Genomic DNA, 25,939 nt, shown 5'->3' on the forward strand with positions numbered 1-25,939 from the left:
TGACATGATTTGTTCTTCACAAATCCATGCTGGCTGTTCCCTATCACCTTACCACCTTCCAAGTGTTTGCAGATGATTTCCTTAATTACTTGCTCCATTATCTTCCCTGGCACAGAAGTTAAACTAACTGGTCTGTAGTTTCCTGGATTGTTTTTATTTCCCTTTTTATAGATGGGCACTATATTTGCCCTTTTCCAGTCTTCTGGAATCTCTCCCGTCTCCCATGATTTTCCAAAGATAATAGCTAGAGGCTCAGATACCTCCTCTATTAGCTCCTTGAGTATTCTAGGATGCATTTCATCAGGCCCTGGTGACTTGCAGGGATCTAACTTTTCTAAGTGATTTTTAACTTGTTCTTTTTTTATTTTATCTGCTAAACCTACCCCCTTCCCATTAGCATTCACTATGTTAGGCATTCCTTCAGACTTCTCGGTGAAGACCGAAACAAAGAAGTCATTAAGCATCTCTGCCATTTCCAAGTTTCCTGTTACTGTTTCTCCCTCTTCACTAAGCAGTGGGCCTACCCTGTCTTTGGTCTTCCTCTTGCTTCTAATGTATTGATAAAAAGTCTTCTTGTTTCCCTTTATTCCCGTAGCTAGTTTGAGCTCATTTTGTGCCTTTGCCTTTCTAATCTTGCCCCTGCATTCCTGTGTTGTTTGCCTATATTCATCCTTTGTAATCTGTCCCAGTTTCCATTTTTTATATGACTCCTTTTTATTTTTTAGATCATGCAAGATCTCATGGTTAAGCCAAGGTGGTCTTTTGCCACATTTTCTATCTTTCCTAACCAGCGGAATAGCTTGCTTTTGGGCTCTTAATAGTGTCCCTTTGAAAAACTGCCAACTCTCCTCAGTTGTTTTTCCCCTCAGTCTTGATTCCCATGGGACCTTACCTATCAGCTCTCTGAGCTTACCAAAATCTGCCTTCCTGAAATCCATTGTCTCTATTTTGCTGTTCTCCCTTCTACCCTTCCTTAGAATTGCAAACTCTATGATTTCATGATCACTTTCACCCAGGCTGCCTTCTACTTTCAAATTCTCAACGAGTTCCTCCCTATTTGTTAAAATCAAATCTAGAACAGCTTCCCCCCTAGTAGCTTTTTCAACCTTCTGAAATAAAAAGTTGTGTCCAATGCAGTCCAAGAATTTGTTGGATAGTCTGTGCCCCGCTGTGTTATTTTCCCAACATATATCCGGATAGTTGAAGTCCCCCCATCACCACCAAATCTTGGGCTTTGGATGATTTTGTTAGTTGCTTAAAAAAAGCCTCATCCACCTCTTCCACCTGGTTAGGTGGCCTGTAGTAGACTCCTAGCATGACATCTCCCTTGTTTTTTACCCCTTTTAGCCTAACCCAGGGACTCTCAACACTTCCGTCTCCTATGTCCATCTCTACCTCAGTCCAAGTGTGTACATTTTTAATATACAAGGCAACACCTCCTCCCTTTTTCCCCTGTCTATCCTTCCTGAGCAAGCTGTACCCATCCACACCAACATTCCAATCGTGTATTATCCCACCAAGTTTCAGTGATGCCAACAATGTGATAGTTGTATTTATTTATTAGCACTTCCAGTTCTTCCTGCTTATTGCCCATACTTCTCGCATTTGTATATAGGCATCTAAGATACTGGTTTGATCTTTCCTCCCAGTTTTGTCCTGACCCTCCTTTCTCTCTGACAATATAGCCCACTCTCCCTCTCGTTTCCGACCCATCTCCCCGGTCTCCAGGGAAGAAAGCATAATAACCTTCTGGGTTTGGTATGTGAATAAGAATTGGTGCCATTTCAGGGTGTTTATTTTTAGCCGTTATAGCTTCTGGGAAGTGGAATAGGAGTATTTGATTATCAACATTATCAAGTGTACAGAGAGGCCCAGAAGGATCAGTATGGATGTACTTTTCTTGTTGTCTACAGGCAGTAGGAGGTTGTCCAACAGTAACAAATGGTTTCTCAGTACCATGCTCTGGCCTGAAGTCAGACTGAGAGATAACCAGGATACTGTCAGCTAACAGGTGGCTTCCAAGTCTGTTTTTGCTAGAGTCTAGATTTCTGCGCTTAGAAAATTGAGATTAGACACTGGAAAATAGTTCGTGAGGTCTGATGGGAGGAAGTTCTGACCAACCACAAGGTCTTTCCATCCGTGAGCTTCTCCATTGCTATCTTTAGGACTAGCAGGATGCACAGGACTTCAAGAATGTGGATACATCCAGATGAGCCAGCATCACCACTCCCTGTATGGGTCCTGCAGGGCTTTGTGGTGAGTGAGACACAGGTGGCCAGACTAACCAGCAGCCCTGCTCCCTCATCCAGTTGGTCTTGAGTAGTGCCCAAGTAAATGAAGGGAGGCTTTGTGGACCACCCTTTCTCCCTTCCCTGATAGGGCCCTTGTGTGAAGCTAAGGTAGAAAGCAGAACTTCCAGACCATGTTACAGCCTGTTCTTTCCAAGATGCCTTGCAGGATGACCTCTTGTGAGTGAGGTGGAGTCCAGTTCCTGCCAAGTCCTCCCTCTCTTAGCCATGAAGCTTGGGGAGAAGCTTGTCACCTGTGGTCTACAGAAAGCCTCCCACTTGCTGGCCTAGCTGTTCTATCCTGCCTCTGGCTCCTTGGCTTTGGCAGAAACAATTGGAGACTTGTCTACAGCTTGCTGGTGTAGGGGTTACTCAGCAGCATTTGGAACAGATCATTATGTCTGTGATGCAGACTTTTGTCCCCAAATTCTTGTGACTTCAATCCACAAAGCAAGAAAAATAGCTGCCCTAACCCTAATGTGTACCATCCTGTAAAGCTAAAATAGATGAATTATTTTAAAACCAGGCTATCTATCTCACTTCCTTCTGTCCTTCTTTCAAGCAAAGGGCACTGAATTCACTGGATGTTGTAAGGGCTTAAAATTATTTCTCCATGGAATCTATCTTCTTTGAAGGGATCAAGAGGAGGGAAAGGGCATCTTGCTAGACTTCATTGAAACTAATTCAAATAGCTGTCAACACTGCAGAAGTCTCCTGCCTCATGGGGATTAATCAGCCTTGGGGTTAACTACTTGAGGAGTATCCACCTTATAGGCAAAAAAGGGATTTGTCACTTACCTTAGAGATCTGCCAGACAGCTACCTGGCACATTTGCTACATATCTTTTTCACACACTACCGAGTCAGTGTCATTGCTGCTTTGGACATTCTGTTCTCAGCTCAGTAATCCAAGAGTACCTAAACCTTGGATTTCTCATCAAAGGACCTTCTGGGGTGCGAAAGCTACTGCTAGGCGGAGCCCTGAGTATCAGACTGGGTAAAAGTCATCAGAAATTTGTCTAACCTATAAATGCATTTATGTGAGTGCCTCTCCTGTTATGGGACACCTGACCCAAGCCAACCATTTCTAACTATCATCCATATTTTTGTTTCCATAATAGCATAAACAGATGCATCTGAAAAAGTAAGGTGTTTTACCCATGAAAGCTTATGCCCAAATAAATCTATTAGTCTTTAAGGTGTCACTGGACTCCTTGTAGCATAAACAGAGTTGACACAAGAATGTTGGTGGGTGAGCTCTCACATGTTTACTAGGCTAGCTGTACCTGAGACCCCTCTCTCATGGTTCCCAGTGCACCCTCTCCCCCAGGTGACAGCTTTCTAGTCTTCGCCTCTTGAGGTGGAATCTCATGATTCTCCCACTCTAGGACTAGGTCCCCTGGCTACATTCCTTGATTTTTCAGCAGGCCTGCCTGTGTTCAGGGCTGTGACCAGAGGTTAGTGCACAGTGACCAGACAGCTGTTTCCAAAACAAAATATTGCTTATTTTAACAGTAGGAACAGAGCGGCACAGAAGAGAGCAAGATAATTTGAGCTTACTAAACAGCCCATATGCATGTCTTAGCTTACTGTTTCCCTGAGGAGACTAGACCTGACTTAGTCACACAGTCTTGCAGGGTCTGTTTCTCTTTCTCTCTTCTACAGGGCAGCAGCCCCTGACAACTGATCTTCCCTGTATAGAACATCACTTTGGAGAACCTGTGTCCTTTTGGTCTTTAGGTTCCAGGCATGACAGCTGTGTAACTCTTGGGTGCAAGTGGGATCTAGGTAGTTAATTGCTCAGCCTTCTGCTGTGTTTGTCAGGCAGTGGCTTATGTGCACCCATTGTCTGGCCTTATGGTTTTTTTTACCAACAGCCAGCTAGTAAATTGAGCCAAGCTATGCATTTAACTCCCAATAACCCAATATAGCTACCCAGTACCTGTCCCTTACAACAACTGGATAATCATATACAATATGTAGCATTCAGAGATTAATACAGAGAAACCCCAATTACTTACATGCTCACACTAAGAGTTGTGGTTTTGGTTCCAAAACTCCAGCCAGTGGGGATGATCCATCTTCTTGGACATGAGTAGGGCCCAAATTTATGGTCCATTTTGGTCAATTTCACGGTCATTGGATTTTAAAATTTATAATTTTCATGATTTCAGCTATTTAAATGTGCAAGTTCATGGTGTTGTAATTGTAGGGGTCCTGACCCGAAAAGGAGTTGTGAGGGGAATTGCAAAGTTGTTGTAGAGGGGGTTGCAGTACTGCTACCCATACTTTTGCGCTGCCGCTGGCGGCGGCACTGCATTCAGAGCTGGGCAGCTGGAGAGTGGCAGCTGCTGGCCAGGTGCCCAGCTCTGAAGGCAGAGCTACCGCCAGCAGCAGCGCAGAAGTAAGGATGGCATTGCCACCTTTACTACTGCACTGCTGCTGGCGGGGTGCTGCCTTCAGAGCTGGGTGCCCGGCCAACAGCCGTCGCTCTCCGGCCGCCTAGCTCTGAAGGCAGCACAGAAGTAAAGGTGGCAATACCGTAATCCCCCTAAAATAACATTGCGACCCTCCTGCAACAACCTTTTGGGTCAGGACCCCCACTTTGAGAAACGTTGGTCTACCCCCGTGAAATCTGTATACCATAGGGTAAAAGCACCCAAAAGACCAGATTTCACAGGGGAAGACCAGATTTTATGGTCCGTGCCATGTTTTTCATGGACATGAATTTGGTAGGGCCCTAGAGATGAGGAAGAACAGCTGTTATTGCCATACAGGGTCCACTTTTGCAGAAGAGGGGAAAAAAGAGCAAAGCATAACACTAAAGTTTAACAGCTTTACACATGGCAGGGTCCAATCCTGCTTCAAGTTTCCCACCAGAACCGATGAATCAAGGATGATACAACTCATGATTCAACTTTTCGAAAACAAACCAAAACAAAAAATGATATTTATTGTCACAGTTGGAAGGAGAAAAAAAGGAAAACAAAAGCCTTCATGAGGATGGGAGGAATCTTTCCAGAGTGCAAAATACCAAACTAGGGCGAGAAAAGTTTAAGTAACATGGATTTTAATTTTATGTTATTTGTGCATTTTATTGTTCTTCTTCGAGTGATTGCTCATATCAATTCCAGTTAGGTGTGTGTGCGCGCTGCATGCACGGATATCGGAAACTTTTACCCTAGCAGCTACCCGTCGGACCGGCTGGGGAGCCCACTGGAGTGGAGCTGATATGGTGCTATATATAAGCCCCTGCTGGCCCGACGCCCCTTCAGTTCCTTCTTACTGCCTGTGACGGTTGTTGGAACAGTGGTCTCTTGTCTTGTCAAGTGTTCCACTTATCCCTAGCATTCTCTCTTATCTTCATTGTAAATAGTTAGTAGCTGTTAATCTTTTCTTTATAGTGTTAAGTGTAGTTAGCTGTTAAAGGGCCGGTCCTATGAAAGACTGCCCTGCGGGAACCTGGGGCATGCCATCTCAGGGCTTCAAGCCTTGCAAGTCTTGCAGCAGGCCCATGCCCACGGGCGACCTCCACGATTCCTGTCTCAGAATCTGGGGGAGGGCCATCAAGCAGATAAGTGCAAGATTTGTAAAGCGTTCAAACCTTGAACACGTAAGAAGAGGGAGTTCCGTCTTAGGCAACTCCTCATGGAGTCGGCCCTGAGGCCCTCTCAAGACGCGGGCCAGAGAGCCTCGGTGTGGAGTGCCCCTCCGGCGGTACCAACTCCGGCACCGCAGAAGATCCCATACTCGTCTTGGGACCGGCGTTCTCCCAGGCCACAAAAACGCCTGCCTCGGCACCGCTCCCATTCCCTGGTTGCTGCCAAGAAGCAAGCTGTGGGAGGACCTTCTCGTAGAATTGAGACAGTTGTCACGGGCCCAACAGTGCAAGACCCTGGACAGACTGCTGATCAAGTCACCATGCCTCGATCTCTTCAGACCACCCCTCCACATGAGACGGTGCAAGTGGAAGAGATCATTCTTCCTTCCACGCCTGACACCTTCAAGGTGGCAAGAGGCCTTATAGAGATGATGGCTCCAGTGCCTCCGGCCCCGACAGCAGCCCCAATTTGGGTCCCGGTGCCATCCAAGCGCAAACCAGTGATGTTCCGGCTGTCAGCCTCCGGACCAGGATCTCAGTACCGCTCGGAGTCCCGGCGCCGTTCTGAGTCCCGGCACCGCCACAGGTCTCGGTCTGACTCACGGCACTGGTCTGTCTTGCGGCGCTGGTCCCGCGGTCTCGAACCTCAGAGCCGCTCACACTCGAGGTAATTTTCAACTGCTCATTCATGGTCCCGCTCGAGGTCCAGATCTCGATCTGTGACCTCATGGCACTGCTCGGTCCAACGTGCTGCGGATTCCCGATCCCCAGGTCAGCGATCGCCATGTGGCACCGCTCTCCGGATCGACACCGCTCCCAGTCATGGCACCGCTCCATATCGTGGCACTGCTCTCCACGCCGGCACCGTTCAACATTGCGGCACCACTCGCCAGCTCAGCAGTGCTCGCCATCGTGGCACCGCTCGCGGTCACGCTCAGTGTCACGGCGCCGATCACCGCATGACCCACACCTGCCAAGAGACTCGGTGCCTGTGTTGATCCACTCCCGCACCGCCCCTCCCTGGCCATCACGCTCTAGTTCTCCTTCGGGCAGGTCAGAGAGGGCATCTGGTGTCTCGGACATTCCTCACTCTGGCCCAGGAAGCCTAGGTCAAGTCCCTCCAGCGACCCACTGGCAACCCCAGTGGCAGTTTTGGACACCCTGGGCATATCATCAAGCCCAGGGCACTCCCCCAGTTGCCCGGCCACCGTCTCGTTCGAGCAACAGGCCTCCTGAGGCAACCCTCCTCCTGACACGGATCAAATTGTAGATCCAGCGCCTCCGACAGAGGCTACTCCAGCTCCCCAGGAGGAGCCACCCATGTCTGATCAGGATGTTCCATCCACACCTGTTCTGCTGGTGGAGTCATCTTCATCCTCCCCTGTCGAGGCTGTGGCTGGCACATCCACCTCTGGACCTACTCCCTATGGATTTTAGGGTCCTCCAGGAGCTGTTGAGGCAAGTGGCCCTCAATATGAACCTCCAAATTGAGGAGGTTGTGGAGGATGAGGACCCCATGGTGGACATTCTAGGCCCAGAAGGGCCCTCCAGGGTGGCCCCTCCCATGAACAAAACTATACAAAACAATGTGAAGACCCTCTGGCAGACCCTGGCCTCCATTACCCCCATAGCTAAGGGAGTGGAATGGAAGTACTTTGTTCCCACAAGGGGTTATGAATACCTGTTTACCCACCCTGCCCCATGTTTTGCTGGTGGTGGATGCGGTAAATGCCAGGGAGAAACAGGGCCAGCAGGGGTGTGCTCCCAAATCAAAAGAAGTGAAACGGCTGGACCTTTTTGGGAGAAAGGTTTATTCCACTGGGGGTCTCTCGCTGCGTATCGCTAACCAGCTGGCGATCCTCAGCAGGTACAATTTTAATTCTTGGTCTGCGGCCCTTAAGTTCCAAGATCTTCTCCCAGCAGAGGCTCGTACGGAACTGGGGGCCGTTGCTGAGGAGGGTAAGCTGGTTGCTAGGACTTTCCTCCAGGGTTCCCTCGATGCGACGGACGCTGCTGCGCATATCCTGGTGTCAGGAATCGCTATGCAGTGGAATGCCTGGCTTCAGTCCTCCGCCTCCCGCTTGAAGTCCAGCATACCATACAGGACCTCCCTTTCAATGGCCAGGGCTCGTTTGCAGATCAAACTGACTCCCGCCTGCATACTTTAAAGGATACCAGAAATACCATTAAGTCCTTGGGTATGCATACCCTGGTTACCCAGAGGAAGCCCTTTAGGCCACAGACCACGAATATCGTCGTGGATCACGGTGCATTCGTGCTTGCTACAACCTGGCAAACGTCCCTCCGCCTGCTGTTACGGCTCACTCCACGAGAGCTCAGGCGTCATCAGCTGCCTTTCTGGCACACATTCCTCTCCAGGAAATCTGCAGGGCTGCCACGTGGGCCTCGGTGCATGCCTTCACGTCCCACTATGCCATCGTCCAGCACTCTCGGGATGATGCAGCCTTTGGCAGAGCGATCCTTCAATCTGCGGTTCCTGGACTCCGACCTCACCTCTGAGGTAAGGCTTGGGAGTCACCTAACTGGAATTGATATGAGCAATCACTCGCAGAAGAAAAAACGTTTACTTACCTTTCTGTAACTGTTGTTCTTCAAGATGTGTTGCTCATATCTATTCCATTCCACCCTCCCCCCTTCTCCTCTGTCGGAGTAGCCAGCAAGAAGGAACTGAAGGGGAGTCGGGCTGGCAGGGGCTCATATAAATGGCCATTTCGGCGCCACTCCAGGGGGCTCCACAGCCGGCCCGACAGGTAGCTGCTAGGGTAAAAGTTTCCGACATCCATGCATGCAGCGCGCGCACACACCTAACTGGAATAGATATGGTAAATAACCATTTTTTATTAGAATAGCCAAAAATTAAATATGTAAATAATGGGGAACAATGAAGGGCAAAATGCTGGAACAGGAACTAAAATGTAAGCCAACCTTACTTTGGCCCTGATCCTACTTAGACTTAAGCACATGCTTAACTTTAATGCTCTTTGGGACTCCTCACCTGCTTAAAGCTAAGCACGTGCAAAAAGTCTTTGTAGGATACGGGCCTCAATATATACAAATATTTTAAACAATATTAAGATTATTTACCATTTTAAGTCTTGCAAATTATTAAAATAATAGAAAATTCTGAACTTTGGTTAGTAGACCACTGTTAATGGAGGTGTATTGATGCTTTTTGTGATTTGGTTTAGCGAAGAGCAGTTAAGTCTTATAAATGCTGTTGTATCACAATAGTTCTATAGCTTTTGACTAATGAGATTGTAAATTTATGATGTGGAACTTCGGTGAGAAAGTAGGGATTCTTAATGATGTATGTGTCTTGATTGTTTGAACGACATACACTTGATAATTTCACAGTGGCTATGGGTATTTACATAACTATATGACAACATTAAATCAACAATTTTTGTCGTGATAAGACTAAAGTTTCCTCATCATTGGCTTCTGAAAAATTTTGTGCTTCAGCTGCTGCTGAATCATTTATTATGGTTTAGAATAAAGCAAGAGTTGCTAAATAATTGCCTCCATTGTTAATTTATTTTTCTAGGCATTTATCTACTGGTGCTTTTTCATATACTTTATTAGATTATTTTTAATATATATTTCATGTTCATAGCAACTGAATGGGACACTGATGGAAATCTGAAAAAATGGGAATTGGTATTACATTTTGCATCAGCAGTCACCAGAAATATTTTTCTGATTTTTTTTAATCTGGTATATCTGATTAAAATGTGTGTCATTAATTAGTGGAGAGATAGGTGTGGAAGATCAGCAGATGGTATGGTACATTGCAGCAAAGTGTAAAAGAGAAAAAACTTTCCAGCTGTTTGAAGGTACATTAATTGTCACCCTAACACGCAAAATGTAAGGAGCTATGCCTGTCCCAGGAAAATTTTAATTACTGTAAATCTTTTTTTATTTTTCTGTATTGTAGCTGACTTTGGTCTTGCAAAGCAGAAGCAAGAAAACAGCAAACTCACATCAGTTGTGGGAACTATTCTCTACTCCTGGTAAGAATAAAATATTTATAGAACCTTCAAGTACAATGACTTGTGTCTCCATGGTTATTTTTCTTTGACTGAAATATGAAAGAAGTTTTTGAATGGAACAATGTATGCTCACACAATGGAATTTGGTTTTAGTGATTGTGACGTGTAGTGATCAGTTACATTATACAGATACAAAAGTTATGTTCCAAAAGGCACTTCCAGTTGGTGCTGATGGATTTGATTTATGCTGATAAGTCAGCATTTGGTTGTAAGATCAGCTTGGAAGTTGTTGTAAATGTTCTTTGATCCTTTCAAAGATAGGTAAGAACGACACACCTTTTAGTTGGCCACTCAGTTGCATGTAAATAGTGGCATAGCATGTGGGAGTACAACTTTGAGCTAATTACTTTGATTGGCATTAAAATAATTAGTAGAACTTGGTCTCTCATTGCACAATGGAAATTTTTGCTTCTGCATGTGTGCATTTGGGAACTTCAGTGTTTGATAGACTGGTTGTAGTGATCCCCCTTTGGTTATGATCAAAACATGGATTACCCTTGTCAGTCCCTATAGTGGGATTCTATTGTATTTCACACTAGGATATCTTGACATTTAGAGATTAAGAAGCCAATTGAAAATTCTTTTCTTCATGTTTTCTTAGCTGTATGATTATCAGTAATTTCACAGTTTTGCTATAAATGTGTGAATGACAACTCTAAAAGTTTGTTGCCTTAGTCAATGCATTCTCTCTGACAAATGAGCTGCTGTTTCTTTTGGCATCTCTATTTGAGGACAAATCAAAATGAGGAAACATTTTATGTTACATTATAACACCAATCAGATTACCGAAATTTCAACAAGATTATGTTGCCTTACTGACTAGCATTTTAATATCTCCAGCTAATGGAATGGTGAGTGGATCCTGTCCAAAAGGTTCAACTCAAAATGTGAAGAGTACATGTAACTGAGATGATTAGATGCACGTCAAATACTTCCTAACAGAAGTAAATGCTTGCAATGCAGAGTATTAAAAGATTTTTCTGTTTCATGATTTACATCACAAATCACAAATATACCCATTCTCAAAAGCTGTTGTATTTTGAACAAAAGTGAGCAGGTTTCAGTGTCATTCTATGTTACAGAAGATATTACAGAAAGCACAGACCCAGTTTTCAGCTAGTAGTAGTTGACGTGCTGTGGACTGATTCCCAAGGCTGCCAATTAAGTTAGGAATTGCTGCTGATATTGCTAGAAAAGCGAGCATCAAGAATTAGTTAAAGAATTGTTCATCTTCCTAGTATTGGTATTTTATTTCTGGGTTGGAGATTCCATAAATTGTGTTTTACAGTCTGACTTCTGAGCAAAACTCTACTAAGATTTGTCTAGCTCATTTCCTTATATTTTTTATTAATGAAATATGTTTATAGTAACTGGAGTGGAAACTTTGCACTTTCCAAACATTCCGTATTCCCAGACTGACCTCTTTTAGCTTTGTTGCAATACCCTTTTGGTGTAGACCCCGCTATTCCCTCACTTGTGACCTGAGGCTCATGCAGCCAACTTCCTTAATGTCAGAAATTGGTTTCCTTCCCTTGGGAACTTCCAGCAAATCTTATTACAACTAGTGTAAATAAAGCAAAGTTTATTTGACACAGGAAATAAACAAAAGAAAACGGGGGGTAAATGACAAATAAGCAGGATATAAATACTGCACACTGTAAGTTCTGAAGTCTAACGCTATGATACTCTTAACTACCTCTATCAGACCTTTTCAGGTATGTTTACATTGCAATAAAACATCCGCAGCTGGCCTGTGTCAGCTGATTAGGGCTCGGATTGTGGGGCTTTAAAATTGCAGTGTAAACATTTGGGCTTGGGCTGGAGCCTGGGCTCTGGCACCCTGGGACATGGGCGGCTGGTTTGTTTAATTTTTGGTGGTGTCCAAGTGGATCCGTCCCATCCATAGGACGGACTGGAGCAACTGCCCCAGGCCCTGTGCTTTGGGGGGCCCTGATCTTCAGAGGGACGTAGGGTCCAGGGTGGCCTGGGGGGTTAGCGGGGTGCCTGGCGCCGACAGCAGTGAGCAACCCTGCTCCGCCCCGCCTCTTCCCACCCCGCCCCCACTCCACCTCTTCCCTGAAGCCCCTGCCCCTGAGCAATGCCGGGAGCTGGCGAGGTGGAGCGGAGTGGGCTGGGGCCAGGTCACTCGCTGGTGCCAGCGCCAGGCCCCCCGCTAACTCCCTAGGCTGCCCTGGACCCCGTGACCCCCTGAAGCACAAGGTAGGGGTAGGCACCACCATGTTGTGCAACGAACACTTGACAAAATTACTGGACTTAGTGACAGACAATGGGGGTAGGTGGGTATTATGTCATTCAATCATTCAACCCATAAAATAGCACACATTTTGCCAAACTGAAAAAAAACCGAAACAGTAACCTAGCTAATAATAATAACAATAATAATAATAATTTCAACTCATATAATTAATGAAAAACTGTATATGAGATTATATGAGAAATGAAAATGAGCTTGCTTTGGAATTTTACAAGGCACTTATATCATTTAAACACATTTGGTACCTTGAGTAATGATAACACTTCTTGCAAATCGCATAAATAGGGAACCCATGGTCCCCTTCCCTCACCCCATTGCAAAGGCACAGAGGTTATTGCTGGCTGCCCTAGGGCTGCAGAAAACCATATGGGCAATACATATGGAAAGAAGAGGATCAGTTTATACAGAGGACTGAAGGGGACTCCCATAGTGCATTAATTAACACTTAATAAATACCTCAGAATTAAATACATTACAGAGATAAGAACCTGTAATGACAGACTTTACTTCATGAGAAACTCCAGAGAAAGAAGACGCAGAGGGAGTAATGGTAGGGGCAATCCTAGGGAGACCAAAGGGGCTGGTAGAGGGAGCAGACAGAGAACAATGGTAGAGGCAGAGTCACTGCAGGGTTGATCCAGTCTTCTGCCTCTCCCCTGTGGGTGGAAACACTGATCACTATCACTATAGGAAGGAACAATAGAAAGGAATGCCCAGAAGAATGAATAACTTGAAGACAATTTCCTGAAGGGACCCTTCCCCTTGCAGAGCTTTTCTGGCTCCAACATTTACATTTCTATACAGGGTGGTTTGGCTCACAGAAATAAAAATCTGCACATCTTCCATGTGTTTTTGGACCAATGGAAAAAAATAGGTACAATTCAAGTGACTTAAAATTGCCTATGAAACTGAGTTAACAAAATAAATGAGCTTATGAACAACCAGAAAATATACTGTACTTCTCAAGTGAAAAAACTATAAATGGACTTCTTGGCAAAGAAATTGTAAGTTTTCTTACAGGAAAAGCCACAAACTGTCTGGAAAGGAAGAGTAAACTGAATTACTTGCCTCAGTGAAATTAAATATCCAGAGAATTGCTGGGCCTCTGATGATGATGACTGGGGCTTGCTCACCTGTGGCTCCCACTCCTCGTGCTGTGGAGGCACGGCCAGGCAGGTCTGCATCTGCAAGCAGGCCCCCTCCCTCAGGTGCAGCTCCCATTGGCCATGCTGGTCAATAGACTGGGAGCCTCCTGGCCAATGGAATGGGCTGGGCTGGGCTGGGCTGGGCAGAAGGCAAAGGGGGAGATTGTAGGGAGCTTTGGAGCAGGGGAGGCAGTGGGGGAAGGGAGTTGTCTGGCACAAAGGCAAGGCTCTCTGGAGAGGGGTGACGGGGCACACGGGTCATTGGGGTCTCTCAGGGGGGCAGAGGGCTGTGTGGGTCTCTGTGGGGCAGGGGGGAGGGATGGATGGAGCCAGCTGCAGCCCGGGTCTGTTCTGCGGGGGGTGTTGCTATAGTCCCCTCAGGAAGCCCCCTCTGTCCTGTGTATTTTATGCCAGCCCCGGGGTGCCCATTGCTGCTCCTTTCCCCGCCCACGGCTCCATCTGTCTGCCCCCACAATCCCCAGCTGTGTCTGTGTGTCTATCTAGGGTTACCATATTTCAACACTGAAAAAAGGACACTCCACAGGGGCCTGGCCCTGACCCAACTCCGCCCCTTCCCCACCCCAGCCCCGCCCCAATCCCGCCCATGCCCCTGCCCCAACTCTGCCCCTTCCTCTGAGCACCCTGCATTCCCCCTTCTCCCTCCTGCTCTGATCTTGGTTGGGGGTTGCTAAGTGCTTCCCTGCTCCTCACTCGCCCTGCAGCTCCTCCGCCCCTGCAGCCTCTGTGACCCCTGCTCCCCACTCACCCTGCAGCCCCTGCACCCCCCCGCCCCTGCAGCCTCTGTGACCCCTGCTCCCCACTCGCCCTACAGCCTCTGCGCCCCCCGCCTGCCCTGCCCGTGCGCCCCCTGCCCCTGCAGCCTCTGTGACCAGTGCTCCCCACTCGCCCTGCAGCCCCTGCACCCCCCCGCCCCTGCAGCCTCTGTGACCCCTGCTCCCCACTCGCCCTACAGCCTCTGCGCCCCCCGCCTGCCCTGCCCGTGCGCCCCCTGCCCCTGCAGCCTCTGTGACCCGTGCTCCCCACTCGCCCTGCAGCCCCTGCACCCCCCCTGCCCCTACAGCCTCTGTGACCCCTGCTCTTCACTCACCCTGCAGCCTCTCTGACCCCTGCTCCCTACTTGCCCTGCAGCCCCTGCACCCCCCTGCCCCTGCAGCCTCTGTGACCCGTGCTCCCCACTCGCCCTGCAGCCCCTGCATCCCCCCTGCCCCTGCAGCCTCTGTGACCCCTGCTCCCCACTCGCCCTGCAGCCCCTGCATCCCCCTGCCCCTGCAGCCTCTATGCCCCCGCCTGCCCTGCTCACCCGGCAGCCTCTGCCTGCTGGGGGATTTAGATGCTCAGCAGCGCGGGTCCCTGCAGCCCCGGCCGCAGCTTCCTTCCTGCCGCCGAGCACGTTCCCTGGCCTGTCTGTCCCCGCCGGAAACAGCTCCCGCGGCACCAGATTCCAAGCTGCGCAGGGCAACGGGGCCACAGGAAGGGTCCCCCAGTGGCCGGGGGTCCCCGCCCGCGAGGGAAGCCGCCCCCCCCCCCCGTTCCCCGCCTGAGCATTGTAGCTGGGGCAACTGGGCTGCGCTGCGGACCCATCGTGCTGGGCGGCCCCTGGCTTATGCCTCCTTATTTCCCCGGACATGTCCGGCTCTTTGGAAATTCCCCCCAGACGGGGATTTGAGCATCAAAAAGCCGGACATGTCCAGGGAAATCCGGACGTATGGTAACCCTATGTCTGTCTGTCCCCACAACCCAGCTCACCAGCTGTGGCTGTGTGTCTCTGTCTGACAGGGACAGACTCCTGCTGCTCGCTCTCTGCCCAGGGCTGAGAGCCACTGCCTGGGGCTCCCTCCCCATCCCTGCTGTGGAGGCGTGGCCAGGCAGCTCTGGCACCATCCCTCAGCTCCCATTGGCTGGGGTTCCTGGCCAATGGGCTGTGAGCTGGGTCAGCGCTGGGGCCTCTCCGCAGCACGCAGGGGCTCCAGGGACAGGGGAGCTGCCCCCGAGGTGAATATGCCCCACGTTGCCGACCCATGGCGCGGGGACCCCCAAAGCACGGGGTCTGGGGCCCAAACATTGGTGGAGCTTGGCCCATCTTCAGGAATATTAGTGGAGCATGGGCACCACGGGCCCATATAACTCGCCGCCTATGCCCTGGGAGGCTTGTTGGCTGCTGTTGACTTCAGTCCTTGTTACCACTTTGACTTGTGAATCTTTTTGCAGCAGTAATGGTAGTTGAGATTCATTCTTCAGAAACCCCCAAATTTAAAATGGCATCCAGGAGTGAGTCCCTGTGACTGATTTTAAACATCATTAAACATTCAGGTCCATATCCTGAACTCCAGTACAGCTGGTGTGTGTGTGTCGTGGATGAGCAACTGGAAAACTTGCTTAGCTGGTTACCCCAAAATTCCCTAAGAATGGAAGAATCTATGATTGATGTTGGGCTGGTATAGCTGGCTCTACGCCAGTTCTTTCCATCTCTTGTAGAAGGCATGTAGGGTCATGGCTGGACAAACAAGGTGTTGCTGAAGAGCTACAGGGCTCCAGCAATCCAGTTTCTGGAACAGCCTGTTTGGGGCAGTTGCAGCCAGTCACAAGTTAGAGCAGTTCTTAGGCTGCTCTAATTTGTGCCTGGGACCAAACCCCCGGGTGTCTCCAGGATCATTGAGATATAATGGTGTACAGCTGCCTTCAGCCTTTCCTTTCCTTTCCTCTCCTCTCCCAAACATAGCTGAGTTAGATCTGTCAATTGGGCCTTTAACAATTCATCTTAAATTCCTATTTGAGCATCCTCTGTGAGTTTCTGTTTAATCATTTGAAGGTTTAAAGATATTGCATTTAGTTTTAAAATACTGATTGTACCTATATTTTTATGCCTGTCCCTCCTCACCTTGATACCCCCCAACACAAATCAGTGTTTAGACTCTGGTGGTCCTCTCCCATCTGGATCTTAGAAAGAGGCAGCAGGGTGAACATCCACTTCCCTATTGCAGTGTCCCAGCATGTGGTCTTCTGTGACACCACTTGTCAGCTCCTCTTCTGCTCTTCACCAGAAATCATTGCTGCAATGGTCTTTGCCTTGTCTTCAATCAGGAAGAGAAGGCAGGAACTGGTGACCACTATCTTCATACTGAAGCAGTGTAGTGGAGTTATATAATAATCCCGTTTAAAAGGGCATTGAACTCTTTACAATGCTTGGGTTATGTATGAATGTACAGTAGGTTTATATGGAAACCTATCCATGAGGAACTAGATGAACTCCTCAAGTTATTTCACATAAGTCATTAAACAATACTCCTATCCTAAAGACTCTATCAGTACTAGGACTGGATTGTTTTTAATGACTTATAAGAAAGGTGAAAGGCTATAATATAATCAGAATGCTGGCAATGCATATAGCAGCAGCAGCATCAGTATAGTCCCCACAGAAAAAGAGAAAGAGGGAAGAGAAATACAGCAGTGTCATTTGAGAGTGGCAGAAATTGCTTTCTTCTGAATTGGTAGGATAATAGTTTTGGGTAGTTTAAAATACAAGGCACTTCTAGGACAAATACAGTACAGAAACAAATTAATAAATGTCAAAATAAGTTGTATCTGATGCAAATTTGTTAAATATGGTTTATATGTAGCAGCTGAGGTGATATGAAAAACATACTGCTATATGTATGCATGTTTGTATTCAGGTCTGACCTGCGAGAGGAAGTACTGGATCAGTTTGCTCGGGGAATTGTAAAAGCACTTTTTTTAGCATCATGAAACAACAGCAGACATTGTTTTATACCTGACCCTATATGTAGAGAGTGAGGCTTATATAATTATGTTCTGTAATTGTTATGTTTTTCTATTCTGGTTCTTTGAACAATCATGCTAATTAAATTCCTTTAAATTGGTTATGTGCTTGAATTCAAATCTCCAGCCATATGTATGTTTTGAATACAAAATATATTAAACTAACGTGCTTGTATTTAATGTATTAAAAATTGAGGAACTGGATGCCTTTGAGGACTGATAATGAGCTATGGAGCTTTTCACGAGACTAAGTTACCAGAAACAATCTGGCCCAAGTTAGTACTGACAGAATCCATTTTATCTGTATCTCTTGAAGGCATTCCTAGAAGAGGTGATAAAAACTGAATGGGTATGGAAAATGATCTTTCCTTTCCTATATGCTTGCCATCTCTCTTTTTCAAACACACACACACACACACACACACACACACACACACACACACACACACACACACTCTGATCTTATAATGGCGGCAAATCAAGTATAGACCAGTAGGCCTCAACATAAGACATAACACGTATGTCTTAATCATGGATTTGATAGCTACTTTTGACCACCAGATCTGCATATGAAAAGACAAGATGACATCTGGGCAGAAATTGAAATAGGTTCTGATGTTATGATTGAATGTAGAGATCCTGTACCTTTCAGTGAGGCTTTATTGGTATGGCAATCTGTATAAATGTTGCCAAACTGACAAAGAGATAGGCCTCTCAGATACCTGTCAAAGGTAGATAAGGTCTGCCTCTGATAAGGCCACACTCCATCTTTGGGGTTTTAACCCTATGTCCATTTGTCATTACTGTCTATTCCTGGTCTGTTGGCAAGTTGATACGCTCTGTCATCTCCTTCCTTTTAGCCAGCAACAAACATTTTTTCCTTATCAGCTTTTGATGAGACATCTTTTATGATTCCTGATGATTCGAGGAAATGCCTTTCTCGCTCTCCCTCACATTTTGGATCATGACGCAGAAAGTACCTTTCTCCTGGGAAGGGAAAGTTTGTTCCATTGATCAGAGGTCTACAGTTGTTTAGCTGAGGGAGTAATAATAAAGAGGAGTAGATCATATTTCCATTTGGATTTAATTTTTGATCTAGTTTGACTGAAATGGCACCAAAAATTTAATAATTGTTTCTGTATGTTGATTAACAAAAGAAGAAGTTTTGTGTGAGTGCTGTCAGAAAAACAGAACTGAACACACACACACACACACACACACACACACACAAAAGAAAAAAATCAAGCTAAAAATGTTTTGCTGTGACTTAGGGTACATTATTTAACTTTGCTGTTACCCCCTCTGTAAAATAATTATAATAGTGTTTTACCTGTCTTTATGAAGCACTTTGAAACTTATGGAGGAAGAAGCTCTTTGCAAATGCAAATTCTTCTTTTACTTTATACTGTAATTTTCCATTTGTGTCTTATGAGCAGCAATTTGTTGTTGTTTGTTTTTGTTTTTAGATAATCCTTTTGTTAGAATAATACTACAAAGTTAATGGAAGATTGATGGAAAAACACATGTATTTAATCTTGTGAAAAAGGAAGAAAAGTGATCCTGGCAATTACTCTCTTTTAAATGTAACCTCTAACCCCAGTGAAACAACAGAATAAATGTAGATAGAAAAAAATCACTAAACAGCTGAAAGAAAAGGGAGCCATCAACAATCAGCATGAATATTAGATCTTACTAAACCAATTGGATTTCATTCTTATTTTGAATGTAATTGCAAAATAAGTGGATGAAGAAAAGTGGTAAATGAAACATAATTGGATGTTAGTGAAGCCTTAGATGCAGTATCTAAGGAAACAGTGCAATCAAAATTAATTCAGATCACCTTTGCTATGAACACTATCACCTGGATTGAAACCTGTTGTCTGAAAGATCAGACTATGATACAGTAAATGACAAACATTCAGTTTTGGGGATGAGCTTAAAAGGGTGCTACTGGGCCCTGTGTGACATCCTATCCCGTTTTTTTTTTAAATATGTTCAGTGATGATTCAGATGGTAGAGTAAACTGCACATTAATACTTTCAAGTAAAACTAAACTGACAAGAGTCATAAACACCAGTGAGGGTAAAGGAATAATACAAGTAAGTCTATCCAAGGTACTTATCTGGCCCCCAGCAGTGTAGCATCTCAGTGCCTTCCACTCTTGAATGTATTTAGCCCGATGACATCCCTCTAAAGTAGGGAAGTGCTATTTATTCCCATTTTACAAGTGTGGAATAGAGGCACAGAGATACAATGTGACTTGCTCAAGATCACACAGGATGTTGTAGTGGAGCAGGGAATCGAACCCAATTCTCATAAGTCCTGTACTAGTACCCTAACCACTGGACCATCCTTCCTTTCACGTGGGTAGAGTATAATAAAATAAGATTCAACTTAAACTAAGAAACATTTATACTGGGGAAAAATAATTGAAAATACAGCCATTCCCTTGGAGGGAGAAACCTTCAAAGCTGTGATACCAAATGAAATGTAATAGTGAAAGTGAATGGTAACTTCATCATGAATAAGCAGTGTGATGTGGCAGCCAAAAGGCCAATGCAGCTTGAGGTAGAATAAACAAAGCCAGCATATCTCAAAATAGGGAGGTAATAGTCTTTCTCTTTACAGCTCTGATGCAACCACACCTGGAACTTTGTCTTTCATTATGGACATGACATTACCAGAAAGATACCGACAAATTGACGAAGTTCAGAGAAGAGTATTAAAATCAAGTAACCAGAGGGATTGATTTATGAGAAAAGATTAAATGAGTTAAATATATACAGCTTGTCTTAATAATAATAATAAGGTGGGAGAATAATAGTCTGACAATATTTGAAGGATGCAATTATCAAACATAGAAAAGTATTATTTAGATCAGGGGTTCTCAAACTGTGGGTTGGGACCCCAAAGTGGATCATGACCCCGTTTTAATGGGGTCGCCAGGGCTGGCGTTAGACTTGCTGGGGCCTGGGGCTGAAGCTGAAGCCCAAGCCCCACCACCTGGGGCCAAAGCCATGGGGCTTCAGCCCTGGGTGGCAGGGCTCAGGTTACAGGTCCTCCAGCTGGGGCTGAAGCCCTTGGATTTTGGCTTCCCCACCCAGGGGAAAACATCTGATAGGGAACCATCCTGCACTGTTAGGGAAATGGACTAGATGGCCTAGTAGGTGTCTTCCAACTATGGATTCCAGCGGAGTTCTTTTAGTCAATGTAACTCAATGCATGAGTTTTACAAAGTCATAGTCTTAGGGCTGGTCCACACTAACCCCCCCAGTTCGAACTAAGATACGCAACTTCAGCTACGTGAATAACGTAGCTGAAGTCGAAGTATCTTAGTTCAAACTACAAGGTACTTACCGCGGGTCCACACGCGGCAGGCAGGCTCCCCCGTCGACTCTACGTACTCCTCTCGCGGAGCAGGAGTACCGGTGTCGACGGTGAGCACTTCCGGGATCGATTTATTGCGTCTAGACAAGACTCGATAAATTGATCCCAGAAGATCGATTGCTTACCGCCGAACCCGGAGGTAAGTATAGACGTACCCTAAGCTTCATTGATGAAAGAGAAGTTACATTTAAGGTCAGTTCTCTCTCTCCCTCCCTCTCTCTCTCTCTCTCTCACACCCCACCCCTACCCCCATCCTGCTCATCCATATCCCTCCAGATTCTAAAGATTTGCTTTAACTTATTTAAAATATGAAACAAGTAGAGCACAATAATTTTGCTGAACAGATGGTGAGTTTAATCCACTAGTTTGAAAAGGAAGTTTACTAATCTACCAATCCAACAGAGTTTTGGGTCTCTGAGAAGTACATGATTGCTTTTATCTTTGTATGTGCATTGCATATCAGTAATGTTAATGGTGACAGAATTGTCATTTAATTTAATCTCTGATGTGAGATTTTTAAATTTGTGATCCTTTTGTGACAGAGAATAAATGATATGAATGAGCAACTTTCGACCAGATAGAAAGTAATTTCATCCAAATATTTTCTGAGCTTGTAAATGTCGTCTTTCTCCTAGTGCTAATTTTACTGATATTTGTTTAATGCCATTAATTCTCCTTTTTCCCTCCTGCTAATGGCAGAGAATCAACATTCAGATGAGCTACATGTTACTGTGACATCTGATCTGTAGTTCCTTTTCTTTCACTCTCTCGTCTTTCCTGTCATTGAGGTCATCCATCTGGTATCCTGGCAGTTTTTCTATTCTGTTCCTTTCCTCTGTGCTCTGTTGCCCAGCACATGCTGTGCCATCCCAGTCTCCAGTGCCTGTGTACGTGAATAAGCAACCTCATGTTGCTTTCTTTTTTGATGTCTCCCCAATGTTGTGTTTGGTGTTTTTCTGTGTCATTAGTGATCAGTTTTTGCTTTCACACAAGTATTGTAGTTCAGTTTGGAGTGTGGCTTTTGATGACTTGCTTCCTTTTTCACTATGGACAGATTTCTGAGCTTTGCAACAGAATAATACAGGCTGTGCTCACATGCTACAGTCTGTTGTTGGTTTGGGCATAGGATCTTCCTTCCCTTCTCCTCTCTCTCTGTCTCTTTTTTCAGCTGAGTCCAGCACACTGAGTGTTAATTGTACTTAAAGATCTGTAACTGTTTACCAGTAAACCAGTGCCTTCCAAACACTCACTACTACTAGCCAAAAGTCGTCCTACTCTCTGGAGTTTAAAAAAGTGAGGGCCAGGGGAGTAAATGGCCAATCATGTATTAAAAACCATAAATTTTGGATTTTTAGTGGCCCTGCTCTTCTTCTCTCTTCAGCCTCTCTCTCTCTCCCCCCCCCCCTCAATGTTTGTGGCTTCTCCCCCAAAAGAATTTTGGATGGAGGATAATCACCACCAGAAAAGGAACTCCCGTGCTCCCCAAGAGAAATAGGAGGCAGCCTGGGAGAATCAAAAGAGAAACATGAATCTTCCCCGCTAGTGATGACATAGGCATTGTGGGGGAGGGGTTGATAAGAGCACCTTTGCTCTCTCCTGCATGAATCTGGGGCAGCTGGGGAATGCGGAGGGGCCAATCTGGGGCAGAGAGTTGGGAGAGGGAGGAGGAGGTGAGCGTTGGGAGCACTGCTGAGGAGCTCAGCCAGATAGTTGTGTTTAAACCAGCTTTGAGCACCGAATTCCCTGTTCATCACTCGTCTGCTTGCAGAGTTGCTAGCAGCCTTCTTCTCACCCCTTCTAGGAGTGATGCCATCTGCTGCTTGGGATGCTTCCGCCATCACCTCCTACGTGGCTACAATATTTGTTTTACAAATCTACATTATGGAAGGAGTCTAGTTGGCCAGAATGGGACAGAGGTTCTCTTTCATAGCCATGTATCTTAATTTATATGGCAAACTGCTGGGAGCTAATGGCAGCCTTACAGTTCTTGGCAGGGGAAGGACGCAAGGCATGCAGAGGGATTGCTACTAAGTCAATATGACCAAGATCTGTGGGATTGGGCCATTATATTCCCATTATATTCTGTGTGTGTCAGTCCACACACCTCCTTGCCTCTTTTCCTTGACTACTAAATCTACACATCTGAGAAAAGAGAGTAGCTCATTTTTCATTATCTCCAACACATGGAATTTTTCAAGTATTTTTTCCCTGCTGTGGAACTTTGCAGAAAATATAGGTCTTAATTCTTCAATTTTCCAATATGGTTGCAAATGCATTTTGCAGTAGAATTCTGGACTTGTCAGCTCCAAAAGAGTTAATTGAAAAAGATAAGAAGAATGTTGCTTCTTTGAGGTGGCCTCAGTATATTCTCTTCTATGGAATAAAACCATTAGAACGGCCATACTGGGTCAGACCAATGGTCCATTTAGTCCAGTATCCTATCTGCCTACGGGTTTCAAAGTAGCACGTGTTAGTCTGTATCCGCAAAAAGAACAGGAGTACTTGTGGCACCTTAGAGATTAACAAATATTATTTCAGCATAAGCTTTCGTGGGCTACAGCTCACTTCTTCAGATGCATAGAATGGCACACACAGACAGAAGATATTTATACATACAGAGAACATGAAAAGATGGAAGGACGCATACCAACTGTAAGAGGCCAATCAATTGAGATGAGCTATCAGCAGCGGAAGAAAAAAAACCTTTGAAGTGATAATCGAGATGACCCATAGAAGGTGTGAGGAGAACTTAACGTGGGGAAAAAGATTCAATTAGTGTAATGACCCAACCATTCCCAGTCTCTGTTTAAACCTAAGTTAATTGTATCTAATTTGCATATTAATTCAAGTTCAGCAGTCTCTCTTTGGAGTCTGTTTTTAAAGTTTTTTGTTGCAAAATTGTCACCTTCAAGTCTGTCACTGAGTGGTTAGAAAGGTTGAAGTGTTCTCCCACTGGTTTTTGAATGTTATGATTCCTGATGTCAGATTTGTGTCCATTTATTCTTTTGCGTAGAGACTGTCTGGTTTGGCCAATGTGCATGGCAGAGGGGCATTGCTGGCACATGATGGCATATATCACGTTGGTAGATGTGCAGGTGAACGAGCCACTGATGGTGTGGCTGATGTGGTTAGGTCCTATGATGGTGTCACTTGAATAGATATGTGGACAGAGCTGGCATCGGGCTTTGTTGCAAGGGTAGGTTCCTGGGTTAGTGTTTATGTTGTATGGTATGCGGTTGCTGGTGAGTATTTGCTTCAGGTTGGGAGGCTGTCTGTAAGCGAGGACTGGTCTGTCTCCCACGATCTGTGAGAGTGAGGGATCATCTTTCAGGATAGGTTGTAGATCTTTGATGATGCGCTGGATAGGTTTTAGTTGGGGGCTGAAGGTGACGGCTAGTGGCGTTCTGTTATTTTCTTTGTTGGGCCTGTCCTGTAGTAGGTGGCTTCTGGGTACTCTTCTGGCTCTGTCAATCTGTTTTTTCACTTCAGCAGGTGGGTATTGTAGTTTTAAGAATGCTTGATAGAGATCTTGTAGGTGTTTATCTCTGTCTGAGGGATTGGAGCAAATCTTAGATTTGGTTGTATCTTAGAGCTTGGCTGTAGACAATGGATCGCGTGGTGTGTCCTGGATGGAAGCTGGAGGCATGTAGGTAAGTATAGTGGTCAGTGGGTTTCCGGTATTAGGGTAGTGTTTATGTGACCATCGCTTATAAGCACAGTAGTGTCCAGGAAATGGACCACTTGTGTGGATTGGTCTAGGCTGAGGTTGATGGTGGGATGGAAATTGTTAAAATCATGGTGGAATTCCTCAAGGGCTTCTTTTCCATGGGTCCAGATGATGAAGATGTCATCAATGTAGCGCAAGTAGAGTAGGGATGTTAGGGGACGAGAGCTAAGGAAGCGTTGTTCTAAGTCAGCCATAAAGATGTTGGCATACTGTGGGGCCATGCGGGTACCCATAGCAGTGCCGCTGACTTGAAGGTATATATTGTCCCCAAATGTGAACTAGTTGTGGGTGAGGACAAAGTCACAAAGTTCAGCCACCAGGTTAGCCAGGATATTATTGGGGATACTATTCCTGATGGCTTGTAGTCCATCTTTGTGTGGAATGTTGGTGTAGAGGGATTCTACATCCATAGTGGCCAGGATGGTGTTTTCTGGAAGATCACCAATGGATTGTAGTTTCCTCAGGAAGTCAGTGGTGTCTCGAAGATAGCTGGGAGTGCTGGTAGCGTAGGGGCTGAGGAGAGAGTCCACATAGCCAGACAATCCTGCTATTAAGGTGCCAATGCTTGAGATGATGGGGCGTCCAGGAGGGAATGCATAGATCAGGGCAATTATTGAGTGATCCACCCCCTGTCATCCAGTCCCAGCTTTTGGCATTCAGATGCTTAGGGATATCCAGAGCATGGGGTTGCATCCCTGACCCTCTCTGGCTAATAGCCATTGATGGGCCTATCCTCCATGAACATATCTAGTTCTTTTTCAACCCACTTATAGTTTTGGCCTCACAACTTCCCTGGAAATGAGTTCCACAGGCTGACTGTTCATTGTGTGCACAAGTGCCTCCTTTTGTTTGTTTTAAACCTGCTGCCTATTAATTACATTGGATGACCCCTGGTTCTTGTGTTATGTGCAGGGGTAAATGACACTTCCTTGTTCACTTTCTCCATACCATTCATGATTTCATAGACTTCTATCATTTTGCCCTTTAGTCATCTCTTTTCCAAGCTAAACAGTCCCACTCTTTTTAATTTCTTATCCTATGGAAACTGTTCCAAAACCTAATCATTTTTGTTGCCTTTCTCTGTATCTTTTTGAATTCTAATATATCTTTTTTTTAGTTGGGGTGACCAAAACTGCACTCAATATTCAATGTGTGGGCATACCAAGGATTTATATAGCAGCATTATGATATTTAGTACCTTATTATCTATCCCTTTCCTAATGGTTTATTATGATACATTGTTAGCTTTTTTTTACTGCCGCTTCACATTGAGTGGATGTTTTCAGGGACTATCCGCAATGACTCCAAGATCTCTTTCTTGAGTGGTAACAGCTAATTTAGACCCCGTAATTTTGTATGTATGTTGGAATTGTGTTTTCCAATGTGTATTACATTGCATTTCTCAACATTGAATTTCATCTGCCGTTTTGTTGCCCAGTCACCCGGTTTTGTGAGATCCCTATGTAACTCTTCTGAATCATCTTTGGACTTAACTATCTTGAGTAATTTTGTATCATCTGCAAACTTTGTCACCTCACTGTTTATCCCTTTTTCCAGTTCATTTATGAATACGTTGAACAGCACTGGTCCCAATACAGATCCTTGGGAGAGTCTGCTATTTACCTCTATTCTGAAAATTGACCATTTAT

The 25,939-nt window shown here is 45.5% G+C and overlaps 1 protein-coding gene across 1 annotated transcript in view; it reads left to right on the plus strand.

The window, feature by feature from the left end:
- The window catches only part of NEK10 (NIMA related kinase 10), a 168,916-nt gene that overhangs the window by 62,872 nt on the left and 80,105 nt on the right, over positions 1–25,939 (plus strand). The window contains exon 23 of the mRNA XM_054019936.1: positions 9,844–9,919. Within this exon, the coding sequence (XP_053875911.1) occupies positions 9,844–9,919 (76 nt within the window). The remainder of the gene's footprint in view (positions 1–9,843; positions 9,920–25,939) is intronic.

Source organism: Malaclemys terrapin, chromosome 2, assembly GCF_027887155.1.
Source record: "Malaclemys terrapin pileata isolate rMalTer1 chromosome 2, rMalTer1.hap1, whole genome shotgun sequence".
Taxonomy (NCBI): Eukaryota; Metazoa; Chordata; order Testudines; family Emydidae; genus Malaclemys; species Malaclemys terrapin.